The sequence below is a fragment of the Struthio camelus genome, chromosome 7, assembly GCF_040807025.1.
Source record: "Struthio camelus isolate bStrCam1 chromosome 7, bStrCam1.hap1, whole genome shotgun sequence".
Classification (NCBI taxonomy): Eukaryota; Metazoa; Chordata; class Aves; order Struthioniformes; family Struthionidae; genus Struthio; species Struthio camelus.
In genome coordinates, this window is record NC_090948.1 from 4,649,206 (window position 1) to 4,667,575 (window position 18,370).

Here is an 18,370-nt window from a genome sequence, read left to right on the forward strand (position 1 = left end):
CTCCACACTGTGGCAAGAGGGAGAAATGAACATTAGCTTTTCAGGCAGAAAGAGGGGAACACATAGAGAGACGTGACAACGGCAGGTCCGACCGACCCTCTGCATTTGGATTTTATAGCTAATAAAGGATATACTTGGCCAACTAAACTGCTCATCCCACGTCAGACAACCAGGCTGACTGAGACGAACTCAAAACACCATCTGCTCCCTTTCCATCACCACCCTGACTTGCACCAACAGACACTACTATGCGCGGCAGCTAGAATTTGTTGCATTTTATCGACTAACCGACTCTATGCCTGGTTTGGCTACTGGGGAAGAATTCAACATTTGAGATGAAGTCCTGCTAGAGGATTAAGTCCTTTGTAGGAGAAGGTAAGCATTTAAAATGGGTGATGCAGGAGTGAGGAACATGGAATACCTTGCCAAACAAAAGGGATCCGGCTGCACCGATTCTGTTAAACTTCAAAGATCCAAAGGAAGCAAAACAGAAAGGAGCTAATTTTCAGGACCTCCACACATGTGTAAGATCATGCAAGACTGAATGTTTTATGGTAGCTTAATCCATACTTTAAATCTCGCCCTGGGAGTAGCCAACACAGAGGATCTCACCCACCACAGCTCCTGACAGGACAATGAGAGACCACAAGAAGGGAGGCAGCACCAGTTCTGCATGCACACAGGCTTCTGCTTCTCTGGACCTTGAGTCACCTGCTACTGTGCAAGGCCAAATCCCCGCCCTGTATTCATAAAGCCAGTTGTTCAGTTTGGTGGTGAGCTGGCACCCATCACCACAGTAACTGAGCAACAGCACACAAACACCACCCCGGAGAGAAAAGCTCCTCTGAAACTTCAGTTTGAAATCAGTTTCCTGTAACCATTTGGAGGTTTCCCACACAGCGGCAGACCTGTCCACTTCTATCTACTATTGAAACTCTTACATCAGCAATTTAACAGATTGCTTCTATAAAAGGCTCTCAGGCCAAAGGAGACGTTTTCTTTCGGCTTACTAAAGCAAGAAAGATGCATGAAGTTGCCTTGTAGCCTGCAGCATGCATACAGTTGCTGTAGTCACTTTGAAATACAGCAAACAGGAGAGTAAACCCTGGCTCCAGTGCGTTGTCTTTTGTAGTACGGTGTGTAACCCTTGGCAGCACTCGATGGGCAGCAGATCTTAAGAACGTTAATGTAAACTGCAGTGACTCCTGAAATGAGGAGATCTGCCCCCGATGCATGCCCCTGCAGCGGAGGCTGCAGCGTCTGCCATTCCAGGGTCAGCATTTACATGAAGATGAAGAGCTACAAGAGAATTCCTTGAAACCTACCGAATGACAAGTAAAATGCCATAACTGGGATGACTTGTGTGAATAATGCAATTCCCATGCATCTAGCAGAATTCTACAAGATGAATTTGCAACAATTCTTCTGTGTAGTTCCTCTATTATTTTTTATTTTTATCACCCCTGCATCCATTTCGCTGAAGTGAGTCACTGTCATTCTGGCAGAAAAGGAAAAAACTACTCACGGCTGTAAAAACAGAGGCAACTCAACTGGGGTTACGTGGGGTTACCACCAGTCCTGAGCTGCAAGATTCTCGGAGCTAGAATCTCTGGAAATCTTGCAGCGCCAACACTGAGCAGCTACAGTAAAACCCTGAAGCTTCTGTGTTTTACCCTTCTTTTGCAAAATAGCCCTAGCTTTCAAGGGAGGTGCACGAGTTGTTTCTAACACTGAACTACATGTACTAACAGTGCCATCCAGAGGTACTTGGGTGTAGCACACAGCTGTGTCAACAAGAAATACCCTACCAGCGTGCAAGAGACTATATAACCTTACACCATCAGACTTTAAACTAGCCATGAAAAAATTATATTTTTCTGTTACTTTTCACTTCCTTTGCCTATCAGCTTTCATTCACTTGTTCATTTCAGCCTCTCCCAACACTCTGTCTGTGTTTTTTATTTTCTGTGAACAATAATCCAGTCATTCTTAAAAATATATACATCTCTGGCCTCTCTTGGAAAACAAGAGCTATTTCATTTTACTCACAATTGCTAACAACTTGATTGGTACCATATGCTCAGTTTTGAGAGGCACCCACCTGTATTTCTTTGCCATATAATAGTATACGATTTTGGATAACAGCAGCCACACTTTGTAATAGGAAATTTAACAGTGGAAAGCAATCTTTTTTTCCCGCCAATCTAGAACAACTGATGACTCCCTTATAAGCTGTGAAACTGTGGCTCAAACTTCATACTAGAAAATACTTTTCTAATATATGAATATATACACACATGCACGAAGAAATATATATATATACACATACACGTACTATATATGATCTATATGTATGCGTATATACATGTCACTCTGTGTGTGTGTGTGTGTGTGTGTGTATATATATATATATATATGTATATGTCAGTTGCCACATCTAAATCTTTCAGACATCTCCTGTGGTTTATCTTATGATGGGGTAAATGTATCATATAAGTTTGTTCAGTAGCAAGGGTGTAATTTACTTCTGTTTCCAGAGATACTTCCTTTGCTGATACCCATATCTGCACGACATTTAGGTGTAGATTTGCAAAGTGTTGTCTGCTGATCTCCACTGGTATCAGAGAAAAATGATTTGTCAAACCCTACCTCTCTGCTTTAGGAAGTTAATTTGATTATACAGATTACAAATAAGTAATCCCAACAGCACAAATTACATACTTGTTTCTTTCTTTTTTTTCCCTGAGATTTATTCAGACAGACAAACCATTGATTTTGAGATCTATTATCTTAAAGACGCAAAAACACTAAACTACAGTACACTTGTATCTGTCTGTATTCAAATCATTCTTTTTCAGAAATCATCACTTAATTGTCCATCGGAACTAGGGCAGTGGTAGTAATTTAACTGGTTTCAACTTGCACAAACTCAAAGGAAAATTGTGAGAGAGAATTCACTTGAAAATTAACAAAATAACTTTTCAGGTATCCTGTGGCAATCACCATTCCTACTCCCTGCAGCCCTCCTAAAAAGAAACTCCTCCTTTTACAGTCTCAGTATTTCAAAAAAAAAAAAAAAAAAAAAAAAGCAAAAGCCGTAAAAATACAGATTAAGGCAAATTATAGATGCTGTTATTGAACCATGCCTACTACACAAAGAGGTATGTATAAAAGACGGAGGTTCTTGAGTGTTATGGAGTCCAAATGTTAAATGTAGGGACAAATGTCTACACTGCATTTGGAAATTCACATTGAGTATCTGATGCCTGAGCATCAGATACTGAGCATAAGATGACGGCTTAAATTTTCACCAGGCACCCTGGACCATACCTCGTTCACAACAGGTCTCCTACCGGTAGCTGCAGAGACATAGCTCTTCAGTCAATGAAAGCACAGGATCATATCATAGAGAGACTTGCACGGAGACTTGAAGGGCCGTTTGAAAGAGGTGAATGAATCTGCAGAAGCCTGCTCTAGTAAGATGGTAAGTGGAGAAACAGCTTTTGCAATCCAGACATCTCAGTGCTGAATATATATGTCTGGAGAAAATAACAGACACACGGAGTCCTTCATAGAGCTGTGAGATATGACCCACAGAGATCACTGAGGCAATAGTCTAACTTTACAATCTTAACTCTGCCATAAGCTTCAGACACATCTTATATCAAATGTAGAACACTTACATTCTGCCATAAAAAAAAGCAAAACCCAAGAAACACACCAGCTCTGTGCACTAAACATGATGAAGAAGTTATAGCAGTTATTTATCAGAAAGGATTTATTTAAAAGATCAAAGACAACAGGCCTACTCACTCCTGCCACTTGCACACACACAGTGTTTTCCCAAAATGCTTTTTGCAAATAAAAATGTCATCAGTCACCTGACTAGGGTCTAACTGCTGCACGAGGAGGTATTTGTTCAGATAACAAATGGAAGTGTAAATTGATGGCAAATCTGTGCGACCAATAGCAAAAGATCTGGAAAGGCATGGAAAAATCAGGTCTGGCGTATTCATTTTGAAGCCCTGTTCAGAAACTCTACTAGGTTCCAAACTATAATTCCTTTTCTTTTAGAAAGTAACATATTGTAAAAAAAAAAAATCAGAACACAGTGCAGTTTGAGAGAAAGGTAAATAGAAAAATCATTATCTATAGCTATTTCCCCTCTTTCCACGATTACCCAGGCAGAGTGCAGGCTGTATATGCGAACTGACCTGTACTTCCCCGTCCGTACTTGCAGAGCTCGCATACCGCACTGCTGGGCACCTCCTACATCATTCACAATATCATCTCCAATCATGATGGCCTGTCAAAGCAATGAAATACAGAAAAACTGGTGTCAAGTAAATTTTATTTCTGCCATACTTCATACTTCTTTGACATAATAAACAGCTTGATTTGATGTTTAATACTGCCATCAGACAAATTAAACAAGATAATATTGTCATCGTATTGATTAAAAGTCATCCTACCTTGAATATAATTCATGCTATGCCTCCTTGAGCTATACAATAGTGGAGTATACGTCCGCACAATTTGTAATCAATCACATAAATCAAAGTGATTTGGCACACAGCTCAAAGAAAGTGTTGAATTTTATGAGGTTAGTCCTATTATGTTTCTAACCATGCATTGGTGTTATGCCCCAAGCAGTTTACATTAAGGTTAACATTTTAAGCGTTTCCTTAAAATTCATATTCTAAAAGCTAGTCAAAAGCTTTACATTTGTGACCACTGAAACGTATAACTTTGCAAAGCTCGATCCCAACCCACTCTCAGCTTGATATAGAAATTCAGAAAGTATTCTGGCACTGTAAAGTCTAATTTATTTATTTTTGCATAATGGGACACGATATGTACAGGCATAACGAGGTTTGAATTATGGTCACCTTAAGTCTATGCAAATACTAATAAACTAGTTGGAGTAGATTACAAAAAAACATAACTGAGAAAAGACCTTCTGGTTTTGCTAAGGGGATTAGTCGGCATGTCCGACAAAAACACGTATCGTGCATGCTCACTTCAGACTTCATATCTTTATGTTAAAGATCTTTGTTAAATCAAAGCGTATCAAGCAAAAGGTCTTTCTCACTGACAACTGTGGCTGTAAAAAATTTCAAGTGGTTACTCTCATCTGCATTAAAAATGATTAAGTTACTTTATTCTTCAAATTTAAAAATGGTTGGGGGCTTTTACTTTATAATTTCAACATAAAACAGCATCTACACAAAACAATAGTCTTCAATTAAGAAGAAAAAAATCAGCTTTCAACATGCCTAAGGAACACTGGATTACTCTAAAGAGAGCAGAGGCTGTACTTAAAACTAGGAAAATATATCAGCTTTGAAAATATGTAATCTAATTTATCTGTCAGATTTTGAAGCGTGATGTTGCAGCTTACGCATCAAAGTTGAATTTTATCTAAAATATATTAATTAGTTACATCATTAACTACTTTATCTTCACCTTGCTGCATTAGCCTCCTACTTTACAAACTTAACTGACAGGCTTTCACAACAATGGTACTTTGCAACTCTTGCAGTTAGGAAGAAATTCTTGCCTACATTTCTGCCCCTTCCATGCACTTTTGCTTACCAATAATTTTCACATTTGCACATCAGATACACAGAGCTGCTACACAAAGTGTTTCTTCTCATATTAAAGAAATGGCTCCTCCATTTTAAGCTCTCTGTCTTGCGTTTTTTCTGGTGTCTGTTATTATGGGTCTTTGTCCCGCGTACGGGCCTCAGAAGGTTAAAAGGCATGTTTGCACCCGGCCCAGGACTGCCTTAGATGGCAACCGGGTTACTAAGAACAGCATCAAGGGGGACTCCGCTGGGCATGTACAGAAAGTCAACCTAGCATTTTTCCATCTGTGGTGAACCGATAAATAGGCTCTTGTCAAAGAGGTCATGGGAATGAGACACACACAGCAGAAACAGATCGGCTTCTCTAGTGACAGCGGTCCGAAAGGAATTCTGAGTTTTTTCATACAGCTGGCCGTAGCTTTAAGGAAAAAACATATAGGACTTCTCTGTTGTAGGCACCAATCCAGTTACCACTTCTGGCCAATATAAAAGCCTCTTCTTCGTTTGCCTTCATATGAAAGCACCTCTCTTTAACATGGCGTAACCATACGAGATCAGTGGCCCAAGGCACTCAAGAGCCTTGCCTTTTGCAAGCCTGCAGGTACCTTTGCTCTCACTGCTCTCAGCCCTTCCGAGCAGGGAGGAAGACCATCACACAGACACCACGGGAAGCTCAACAGAACGAGCGCACGTCTGAATAGGGTAGGTCCATTTCCCCAAAATTTAAGGTGATGCAATTTACCCATGGCCCACTACCACAGGAACTTCAAAAACAATAAGTTTACTTTACAAATGCAGAGCAGCTGAAGCCAGAACCATTAGGTCATCTAGTTTAACCTCCCTTATAGCATAGTCCATTGATTTTCATCAAGACACCCTTCTTAACAAGCCCAACAGCTTGAATTTCAGTAGGACACAAGTCATGATGGATATCCTGCAAAAAAGCATCTAGCTGTAATTTGTGGACATCAACAAATAGCTTATTTGATGCTGTTTAACAATGAGGATTCTTCATCCTTAAAAAAAAAGCATTTGCACCTGATTCTTACTTGGCTTTGTCTGGTTTCGGCATTCAGTCACAGTTCTTGCTGCATCCTTTTCCTCTAGATTAAGCGATTTTTTGACAGCTTGTAGGTTCTCTCCACGAAACTATTTATAAAAAGTATCTAAGCGTAATACTGCAAAATAGTGTCTTACATCCGAAACACAGTTGCTCTCATTTCATTCTTCCCCCTGCCATGTTTGTGGTGAGCTCTATGCCCTTTCAGCTGATCAGTACCCCCACTTCCCTCCACCCTGCTCTCCTGTTCATACATCCACATTTCCCATGAGTCCTTTTTGCTATAGCTTCACTTTGGGAATTCATGCTGGGATTCACCCTTTTCTGATTCACTGCTTTCCAGAAACAGTCCATTGCTATCAACGTTGCAAAGGGGTCTTAGAAATACAAGTTTGCTTTGGGCTACTTCACTACATGAACGTACCCAAACCAATAAGCCACCATGATTTGCACTGTCCCTGTTAAGTTATTGCTGCATCAACCTGTCCGGTCACCACGGGTTCAGCAGCAAACCTCTGTTGTGTCCAAGGCACGATATTACTTGGGTACTCCTTCCCCTTGCTGCACTAAGTGAAGTCCTGTGCGTGCACACGCCCACCCACCCACCCACCCCCACCTCCTCCTCCTTCCACCCCAAGGATACAAGGCTTTGGTCCTTTGGCCTAAAAGGCAAAGGACCCTTTTAACTTTTGTACTCTTTGCAAGGCGAGGAGCTCCCCTGGGGCAGAGCCACTGGTACTGGCTCAGGGGCTGAGCCAGGGAGTTGCAGGGCTGCAGCCTCCTCACCAATCCCACGGCTACGCAACTGGAAGTAGCAAGCTCAGCTCAGAGCCTCGCCTAGAGCAATGACAGGACCGTGGCTCTCCCCTTCCACCATTTGGCACTGCCATGCACAGCAGGACCTGGGACAGCCAGGCCCTCACTCGTGCCACTCTGCCACTCACATGTTTCATCAGGAGCGATTCCAAATTTGCTTTCAGATAATTAACAGTAACTAATTCCTGGGCTATCAGTGCACTGTAAAGAACCCCACTGGATTGAACCCAACTGCACTGCAGCATGAGGCAGAGTTCCCACTCTCTAAGCAGTCTGCTGGGCAGGACTAAATCAAATATGTCGAAGTCTAAAAACACTAAAGCTCCAGAGCAGTAATCCAGCTCATTACAATAGAAACCTCTTCCACTTACTAAAGAGCGCATAAAGGAAATCCAAGGATACACCTAAAGCCCCTGCTGAACAGAAGATTTTGTGAGAGCACTCATGAACGAGGCTGAGCTATGTACATGCATATCTGGGAGCAGCTTCAGCAGATAAAAAACATATCCTCTTTTGAGTAGCATTATCAGGTGCAGTGTGCAAGCTTATATATAGCTTAGTGTATATACCAGCCCAGTTTATCTTTCATGTTTTTCTTAAATACTGTTCCTGTGAGAGATTATCAACATCCCTCAGGTTACAGGATGTAAGAGGCTGTCCCCTGAAGTCAAGGCTTATTCTCCTGGTTCTATGTTGAAGTAGTTTACTTTAAAACAGTTTATATATGCCCAGCCTTGCTTCATCTTGCCTAGGGGAGTCACTGCTTTGAGATCACGCTTTGAGAGCTCCTTTAAGGGTTAAGCGTGGGGAGGAAAGAGGTGAAAGACCTGCAGGACAGTGCTCAGAGCTGGGGAAACCATGTCCACAGGGAAGGAGCAGCAGGAGGCTGTGGGCCAGGTCACTCTGCCCTTCTAGCTCTCTGCTTCAAAGCCACCACAGAATGGATGGGTCAATCTTTTTCATCCTTTGATTATTGGACTATTTTCCTTACCCACTCTGCTCAGTGGACATGTACGTGCTCCTAGAAAGATGCTTTCCACTGTAGAGAGTTTACCTTTCCTTATCGCTCCTCCAAACAAGCTGTCTATTATGAAATGGGGAAAAAAATGACGGATTGATTTGAAATAATTAGGAAATAAAGCACGTATACACAGATGAAGAGAACAATAATCCCACTCCTTCATGCAGGGCTTTAGAGAAGCCGGCACCTTCCTCCCAGCCAACTGCTATTACCAGTTTCCCTCCAAATCTTTTCCAGAAGGGTGACCATTCCGGCTAAAACGAGCAGGGTGCCACACTGCATTCAACCATGATGAGACACCTCAAGTCTTGAGCGTGATGGCCATATCCTTCCTGACCCTCAAGTCAGTCAGCTAGCCACTCGTAAACACACACCTGAAAACAGAGCGGAGGTAGAATCCCTTGCTTCTTATTCAGTGCCCTCTCAAACATCTCACAACCACTGGCTTTAAGAGCGTCTAATCTGTTCTTCTCCTAGAACTTCTTCCTTCCCCCAACACCTTCCCATGACCACCAGTGGCCCAGGCAGCACAAACTTCCTTGCACCAAGCGGGAAAGCCTGCCTGGGGGACCCCAGAGTGTCCACAGGGGACACTACAGGAATGAATTTGTCTTCTGTCACCTGCATGCACTGCCTCAGCCCTCTCCTCTTGAACAGACAGCAATCCAAGGGGCTACTATTTCAGTCCTGTAAGGGGATGGGATTTCTGAAATAAACATAATTTCAGCCCTAGGTTCTCAAAACCCTGAAAATGAATTTCCTCTGAAAAAGAGAAAGGGCAGAGTTGGGTGGCTTACCAAGTAGTCAAGAGTGCCAGTGAAAAGTTTGCTCACCAGTGCTGTATTTTAGCCTGTAAAGACAAGTTTTCCTGCAAGAAGAGAGTCAGCTCTGCAAGTGCAGCTGCACATGAGCAGTGATGCCTATCCAGGCCAGCTTGTGGCATACGCATACAAAAATGTACTCCAGCCCCCGGGGATTTCACAGATTTACTATCGGTGAAGGGCAATAATCACTAAAGGAGGAGCAATTATTCCCAAATCATTTAGGATTTAAAAAATCATTGGCAAGAAGATAGAGGTCAAAAGGTGCACTGTCAAGGGAAATAAAAAAACTCCACCTGTCAAACCTGGGTTTAACTTCCTCTCTGACTGCAATATGGGAAGAAGAGAGAGAGAGATATAAAACTGAAAGGTCACACACCCACTGAAAGCACGGATTAAGAGAGCCCCGTTTGTGTTCACATTTTACACAGGGAACACGGACCATTAATCTGTTCAATTAGTTTGTTGAAGCTGTTTTTTTCTTAAATCAGCTAAAATGTACTAAAAAGGGCAAAACCGCAGTGAGATAATCTCTCTGCTTTTAAGATGAATCCTCAAAGAACTAAGATGGGCATAATTCATATATTTTCCTAAATCATATAGCATGGTACCAGTGAGAGAGAGATGGTGTATGGTTGCATGCATGCAGTAAATAAAGCACACCTGCATCAAAACTAAGGGAACCCATTGCTATTGAATAGTCCTAACTGAACTCAAACCAGACGAGTAGCAACTAAAACGGATAATGAAGGAGATGAACGCACGACCTGTAAGAATTCGGGAGTGGGAGGGCACAGTATAATCCCTACTGGCCAAAAGCCTGTAACAGAGAAAACGCCATCGCAGTCAGCAATCCTCTTGGCATAACCCTGGCCACAAACCCAAACTGAATGGAAGTATAGGCTGATATGTCTCACCTACAGAAGCAGCCAATACTAGCAACGCTTAAGAGATTCTGCTAGGGCAATGAATGGGAACCTCATGTATTTGTTCTGTGCAAATACTTTCAGTATTCACTAAAAGTCACCGAAAAGCGTTTTATCAGAGCAGGAATCACGGAGTAAGAAAATAAATGAGGCAGAATGACAACCATATTCTATATCACTCAGATATACTGTTGTTGCAAGGCACTATTTACTAAGACAAGCTCACATACAGTAGTACTTCAGAGGCTGAAGTCTAAGGAGGATGCAAACGTTAAGATGCACAGAAGAAAGCACGCTAACTTCAGCAGAATATTTAACAGAGTGAACCTTCCTAGAGTCAAACATTTATGCCTAAGTAGATTTTTGCTATAGGTTTAGTGACACTAATCACGTTAAATGTGCCAAGGATATATGGAAACAAAGCTTATACACAACATCTTGATTCATGTATTAAGACCCTTCATGCAAGAAATATGGTGTATTTATTTTTCTCCCTTTTCTCCTTGGCCCAACTGATAATCACCTGGGCTTCAGGGACCCGTATTACTGTTAATTATGTTTGTATCTGGGAACTACTATCTGCTCAAACATCAAACACACAAAGGGCATTGCATGGGGCCTCTGACCTGGTAGAAACTGTACAACAAGGCAGGTGAAACAAAGAAATACATTAAACCACGAGGGCAGATTTCCAAAGGCCAGATAGGTGTGAACGAGCTTTCGGCAGGAGCCGAAGCCTGAAAGTTCACTTGGCCACTTAACTCTTCCTTGCGACGCTGAAACTCTTCCCCGTTCTGGTCAGTGCGCGGGAGGGATGCCAGGCAGAGCAGCAGGCCCCCTCTGCCGTTCCTGGAGTGGCCTCCCTCTGCTCCTCCGCACCGCTGGCTCTCACCTGAGATTTGCAGGTGGCAGAAATCGGAACTGGTTAACTACTGGTAGTTTATGCCCTCCAGTATGACCTGCCATAACTCCCATTAAAGCAGGACAATTTGCTACAGATAGAACTTTTTATGATTATATAAAACTACTGGAACCTTAACATTATTTAGGTCTTATTGTAAAGCTGTAACAATCACCCACTGTTACAGCTGCCTTAAAACATATGAATTAGGTATTTCAGTAACCTTTAAGATGTGTTATTCTTTGTCATATTACTGAATCATAAGACAGGTCTGGTTACCTCTAAGAGGTTTAAATTTCCAATCTGTTAAAGTAATACTAGCAATCTGTTATTTCTAGGCCATTGAGGAAAGGTTAAAATGAAAATTGGACTTCAGGGATTTCCTCCTATTCTAAGTGCAGGTTGAAAACATCTCAGCAGCAGCAGGTGTAGTCAGAGTCTCAGTAAGAAGCAGTTATCAAGGGAAATGACTGGTGATAACTTTATTGATTAAAGTAGCTTGAGAAATTTAAGATTTGCCACTGTCTAGCATTAGTGTGGTAAGACAGCTTTATTAAAAACGTATTTTTCATTAAAAATAAGGTAAAAGAAAATTGTAGTATGTTTTCTGAAGCACAGCTCATCTAAAATGATTTAATGATGGTATGTATTATATGAATTGCACAGGTGGAATATATCATTAGCAAGCATTTTAAAAAAAGGACAGGCAAGTAAAACCAGTCTCCATCGTGTCACTGCAGACACAGAGAAGTATACCTCACTCAGGAGACAGATCAAAACAGAATGCAGTGGGTAACTACAGAACTTACTGTATTGCTTATACTAAGATTTTATTTGTATGCATGATTAACTAAAACAATCTGCAAATCTGTCTCGAAAGAACATTAAAGGTGCAAGGTCAAGCACTCAAAAGTTAGGAAAATATGTTACAATTAAGGTAGTTTGCTCTACTGTAATTTGTCCCTCCTCTGCACATGCATCATGATGTGATTTGTAGCTACAGTAGCATGTAATATTTTCCCTTAGTCAAAGGTACCGAGTGACTAGTCACGTGGTACCATTATGTAGTGGTATCTACCGCTTATCTCCTTGCTAGGTGCATACTCCCTTCATCCTGATGCTCTCTAAATACAAAAAATTACATCTTCAGACTAGACCTATTACTACAATTAATTGATGACATTTAACACTAGGAACTATCTGTAAAAAAATTTCTCTCAAAATATAAAACTATAGTTGCCAGAAGCACTGAAACGTGAAAAGCTGGCAAACAGCAGAAGGAATAAATAAGAACCTCCTCCAGGGATTATTACTGCTCTTCTAAACCCAAAGCAAATTCTCCTGAAGTCAATGGGAACCACTCCGTCAAGCCCACCCTATGGGATTTTTCTGCCAGCTTGGTGATACATTAAAATCATCTGTTCACATTTTCTGAGTAAAGTTCCTGAGACATGAGCTGTAGTGTCCTGTCACAGCCCAGTGTGGAAACACAGTTCCACAATAATATTCTTCTGCAGCGTCAGAGGCTGACATACTCTCAGCACTATGCAAGCTGGGCAAAGTAAAGTCTGGGGACAACCTCACCATACTGCCATAGGAAGAGGGCAAGTAACACCACTATGCATTGGCCACAAAGACAGGGGGAAAAAAAAAAAAAACTCAAAAGACCTCTTCCCTCCTACTCCTGCAGAGTATTCAGTTTTGGTATAAGTAGAAAGAAAATACAAACTTTCGTGTGTCTGACTTAGGAATCTGGAATCCAGGGGCTAAGGTCTTTCCCCCCCCACCTACTTTCTCTTCAAATGCCATTTTGCTTCCGAAATGGATTTTTTGGTTTGTTGGTTGGATGTGGCTGTACCTGGGATATTATGTTCAGGTTGAGCTATCTTGTTATTGGGAAGATATCGACAAACTGTAGAGAGTACAGAAAAGAGCAACACAGCGGGTTACGGTACAGAGTGACCAAATCACAAGGGAAGTTACTGAGAGCTGAACGCGCAGTTCTACTAGTAAGAGACAACTACCACAGTGATGACAAGTCTACAAACAATCGGAAGGAGAACTATCCAGGAAGGATAGGAATTATTTTGGTTATTACCTGGAGAAAAACTAGAAATAAGGAGATGCAGCGTAAAAGGGAAACGAATCTCAGAAAAAGCCTCCTGCCAACGCAAGATCTACGAGGCTGTGAATATTCTCCCTAGGGTACTTAAAGCCCAGTTGTTTGGCACGCTTAAAACTACTCTGGACATAACATTAATAAACGTGCAGCAGGGAACACTGCTGCAATGGGAAGGAGACGGATTAGATGGCCTACTAGATCTTTTCCATCTCCCCGTTCTATAATAAAGAAAAACCAAGCACATACTGAATTACAGGGCCATAATTTCATCTCCAGGTTCTGGGGACCGTACGAGCCCCCAAGACTTCACTCTCGTTGTTTATGATGTCACCCAACCCCCTTGATGGAATTATTACCCCGTAATTCACTGCTGTCTGCTAGTCATTTCATATTCATCCTTAGGCTCTTGTGTGACAAAACAACAAATCAATAAGGAGGACACGGGCACAGCTATAGAGGGGGGAAAAAATGGGCTGTGGTAAGTAAGCAGGGCGTATCACACCTTCAGAGTGTTTTTTGAAAAGCATGATGAAGCCAGTAACACAAGAGGAGTTTTCAGGTCAGCCACTGCTTCCCATTCACCTAAATGAGAAAATATCTTACTTCTGACTTTCCCTTTAGGAGCTGTACTAAAAAAAAGTAGTAAGAGTGACACCAAAGGAAATAACATTATAGCTGCAATTTCATCATGCTGCAGCCTTCAATCGCTAAGTGCGCTGCCAGTCATTAGGGGCACCTGTCATTTTGTGAGGCACATTTTCCATAATTCCTTGGGGATATCTTACTTTTATTCTTTTGTGCTGTTTTCTTGCCCCTAAATAAAGGAAATTCACAGTAATACATGAGTGCAATTTATGGCTCCTATTTATGTAGGGCAAAATTTAACAAGCATGCCATGCCTTCTACAGCAAGAAGTTCATTAAAATGGGTAAAAGATAAAGGCCCCATCAGCAAGTTTCTTTTAAACTGTGTGAGAGGATTCTTTTAGTAACATGCAATAACTGAGAGAATATGCTGGGAAGGGAGCTGGAAAAAAAAATCTGATGAGACCGACAAGGAAAGACGATGTCTCGTGAAAGATGACTATACTTAGAACATAAAGCAGCATTAGGAACAGTTCTGCTCCAGAGAACACGGAAGTGTGTCTGCTTTTCCAGACAAACTTCTCTGGTATTATCTTATGATTGGCAAATAGTTTTTGGGGTTGACACTTTCAACATTAAGGACGTGCATCTTTTCTTTTGAGTAATGTGGTTTGGGAGAAAGCTGAAAAAGAAGGCATGCCACAAGAGTGTAAGCAGAGGAAGAGACTACCTGAGAGAATGAAGGGATGAAAGACACTAAAAGGGGTAGAGGTCTGGAGGGTCCAAGTCAGAATAGAGAAACAGACAGGAGAGAGAACGAAAAGGGAAACAGCAGGTGGTCAAAAGGAACCCTAAAGAAAGCAAAGAAACTTGGATGAAAACTAATGTCAGGCATTTCAGGAGGGTAGGGAGCGCACGCGAGGCAGAAGAAATTCAGCAGATCCCCACCTGCTAGCATTTACCTTCCAGTCAGTCAGTCCTCTTTTGCCTGCTTTATGTTATCTGATGGAATGGGTAAGCATCTTTCTCCCTCCAAAACATTTTTCAACAATTTTTTAAAAATAATTCATAGGAAGATCCTGAATATAAGTATTTCTCTGCAGGACATACAATATGCTGGGTCCTGAAAAAAAAATCTTTTTAGAGCCACCCAGGGTTTACCATGGCCTCCTGGCTACACTCCCATCAGCCCCTTCTGTAAGTTTCCAAGAAAAACAGAGAAAACAACACAGAAGTAGGGTGGATAACTACACGCCATATCCAATGGTCACTGCATCAGAAACCTTACCTGCTGTGGCTGAACTCCCACTTCTGCTAAGGCTGACTCAAAAAACATTTTTGCTGGTTTTCCCACTACTTCAGCTTGAATATCACAAGCATACTGAAAAAAAAAAAAAGGAGAGAGAGACACACACAAATAATCCTGTATAGATCAGAAAAGGATTTGTTCAACTCCACAGCCCCGGTCAATTGTATAAAAGGTGTGTGATTATTGACTGATGCCCTTAAACAACAGAATGGATTAGCAGATGAAGGTGACTATCAGAGAGTTTGGATAATAGGAGTGTTCAATGCTCTCTGGCAGGAGAGAAAGTCCTCCTGAAGCATCTCAAGTCAAAAATCTGTTACGTTCTCCATCATGAGAGAAATCTTCAGACTCAATTCTAGTATCATTTATTTCTGCAAGAATACCACTCTTACAGAAATAACAAATATCCTTCATGAACTGATCAAAAGTACTAGAAGGACTTAAAGAGGCAGACGGTTTCTCCAATCTTCTAGCATATTTTTAACGGTTCAAGTGACCAGCTTGAGCAGGATATTCTCCTGCAACTAAATACCAATATTATGCTAAAATTTGGGTAAATAAGGTTTTCCTAGATTGTTCCTAGAAAACCAGAAGCCCGAACTTTTTATTTGGGAGGTGAAAACTCTCCCCAAAACTCACGTCGATACAAATGAAGCGTGCTGCAAGCATACGTCAGATCCACTGTCTCTGTGACTGTATACTTCCCTACTTTGCTTTATTCTCCACGTTCACTCTGTATTTATTTTTTTTATCTGCCTGCAAGCCTATGAAAGGGAGCATAATGACTCTCCTCACACCCTTAGGCTGGCTTATCTATCGGGTTCCAGTTCTGCACAGACTTAATTAGGCTTAAAAACAGGAGTGCACTCAAGTATCTTGCTGGATAAGGGCCTTATGCTGTAAGCTGTTATGGGCAAGAGCTGTGCTAGCAACACCATGCTAAACATAAAACGGACCTTCAGTTTGGCTTGGATACGGACAATATTCCATGTTTTCCTTTTCTCTTTCCTTCACAGGCCTAACTTCTCATTTAGGAACAACAATGGTAAAGTTCACATTTGAAATACATAAAAAGTGAACAAAATCAGAAAAACGAATGCATCCATCTTTAGAACACAGCAAGTGAGTTTAATTTGTGGAAACCTCCTCCACCAAGGTGAGTAATTACAGAAGATGACCCATATTTACACCAGTTATTTTTAACAAGGTGCACAGAGCGAGTAAGCATAACGTAAGCGATAAAATACCTCTAATGCCTTCATATACGCTCCAACATCAAGTTTCAGACCATCGGTTTCTTTATAATAGCGTCTGGAAATGAAAGTGATAAAGTTCCAATGAAATGAAAACGTTGGCAGTTAAACATAAAGAAACCACGTTTTATTATTTCTGTACCTATACAGATGTCCATATGGCCGTAACAAAAAGTCAAGTCATCAGAAACTCCAGAGCCTTAATTTAACACAGGGAATTTAACACAGTAAAGGACAGGCTCAGTACCGTGCAATGCTGAGGAAAAGATTTCAGATTGCAGATCAGATGCCCATCTGGCATTAGGGACACGATTCCACCGATTCCAAGGGATTTCAACCAGCTTATACTAGGATGAATTTGGCTGCAATTTTTTTTACCTTGGCAAGGACAGAGCACTAGCCTCTTACAGAGGACAGCAGTTACATTGTTCTTGCTTTAACCCACGATGGAGAACCCTTGGCAGTTATGAGATTAGGGCTGGCACCGACCAGCAGCTATAATGCCACCTTCAGTCAGTCTGTAAGGAGACACCACGCAGTTTACCATCACTGCTTGTCATCAGTCTCCTACATGAAGGAAGCCAGGGCATTGTTTAAGCTGCCCTGACACGTTCTCCCTTAGACATGAGGGCTGAGAATACCCTCCAAGCTAAATTCTGTTCCTTCTACAAAATGTTCATATCGCCTTGAAGCTCACAAAATTGTTTAGTATCTTTGGGGCGTTTTTCTGGAATAGCAATTCACATTAACACAGGTCTTCAAAGCTCTCTGATCAGGGGAAACGCAAGTTTCTGTATGTCAGAAAAAAAAACACAGGATGAGCAGTCAGTTAAGATTTTATGCCTTATCCTTCTGCCATTTTCCATTATTCAGCACAGCCTCCCTTTAAAATGACCACTTGACCTTTGCTAGAACAGCCATTAACCTTCTATAGTCTAGCGTAAACAGCTTAATTTTCTGACAGTGGCATGACAGAAGAAATTACAAAGCCAATTCCCACTCTCAGCCCAAAACAGATGCTAAATGTAAATCACTCCATTTTCAGGAGGAGGGCATTCTGCTTCAGTGACTCTGACACTTTCGCTTTCTACGGAATGAACTAAAACTTTAACAGAAATCAACCTATTTGTTCAAGGTACATGCGTTATTAAGGTCCTATCAATTACACTAATTTTGCACGTGAACAACGGAGCTAGCTTTTTGTATATGGCCCTTTGCATGCTTCTTCCTTTGCTAGATAAGCAAGATTCATCCAATTTATGATCTCCCTTCTTAAGGGTCTGAGAACTTATCTACCAGGCTAACCCATCCAGCAATTTCTGCAGAACTCATGCTCACGGTATGCAAATGTTCGATCATAAAAAGCACACTTTTCATGAAATCTGAACTCAGAGATTCCAAACATGAGCTATTTTTCATTTAGAAAATAATCTTTCTAGAAATTACGGTGATGCTGTTTTAGAATTGTGTACATTAATGAATGTACACAAATAAACACATACATATGCACAGACTGCAAAGGCATTTTTTCATTGCTCAGGTTGTAAATCTTAAACAAAGGTTGATTCTACACTTCGTTTGGAAAAATGCTGTTACATAACACAGAACTCAGTTATTTTACATGTTAGTCATTTTGCTGTTGGCTCCTAACATTTTCTCTTTATCCTAGTAACTGAAAAATTGTAAGGATTTTTTGCCCACCTTGTGGAATCAGAGCGCCTGAGTGTCAGGTATGGCAACACAATGGATTTAACTGCTCCTTCCCGCTGGTAAGTTCTACTCTGCCAGATCAATAATCCATGAGCTAAGAAGGGTTTTCATGCCCATTACAGTCTATTGAACCACTGAAAAAAGTTGCCACTACAGTTTCTCAGACTAATCATACATATTCTTTTTTAAGCCCATACGTTGCACAATGGATAAGAATTACTCCTTCAAGGCCTTTTGGATTTGTCATTGTTCAGTGTTG

General features: G+C 41.3%; 1 protein-coding gene across 5 annotated transcripts in view; it reads right to left on the reverse strand.

Annotated features, from left to right (window-relative positions):
• Positions 1–18,370, reverse strand: part of LHPP (phospholysine phosphohistidine inorganic pyrophosphate phosphatase) — a 115,752-nt gene that overhangs the window by 76,076 nt on the left and 21,306 nt on the right. For all 5 annotated transcript variants that reach the window (XM_068951487.1, XM_068951485.1, XM_068951489.1 and 2 more), the window contains exons 4-6: positions 16,396–16,459; positions 15,128–15,220; positions 4,215–4,306 (exon numbers count right to left, since the gene is read on the reverse strand). In XM_068951487.1, the coding sequence (XP_068807588.1) occupies positions 4,215–4,306; positions 15,128–15,220; positions 16,396–16,459 (249 nt within the window). The remainder of the gene's footprint in view (positions 1–4,214; positions 4,307–15,127; positions 15,221–16,395; positions 16,460–18,370) is intronic.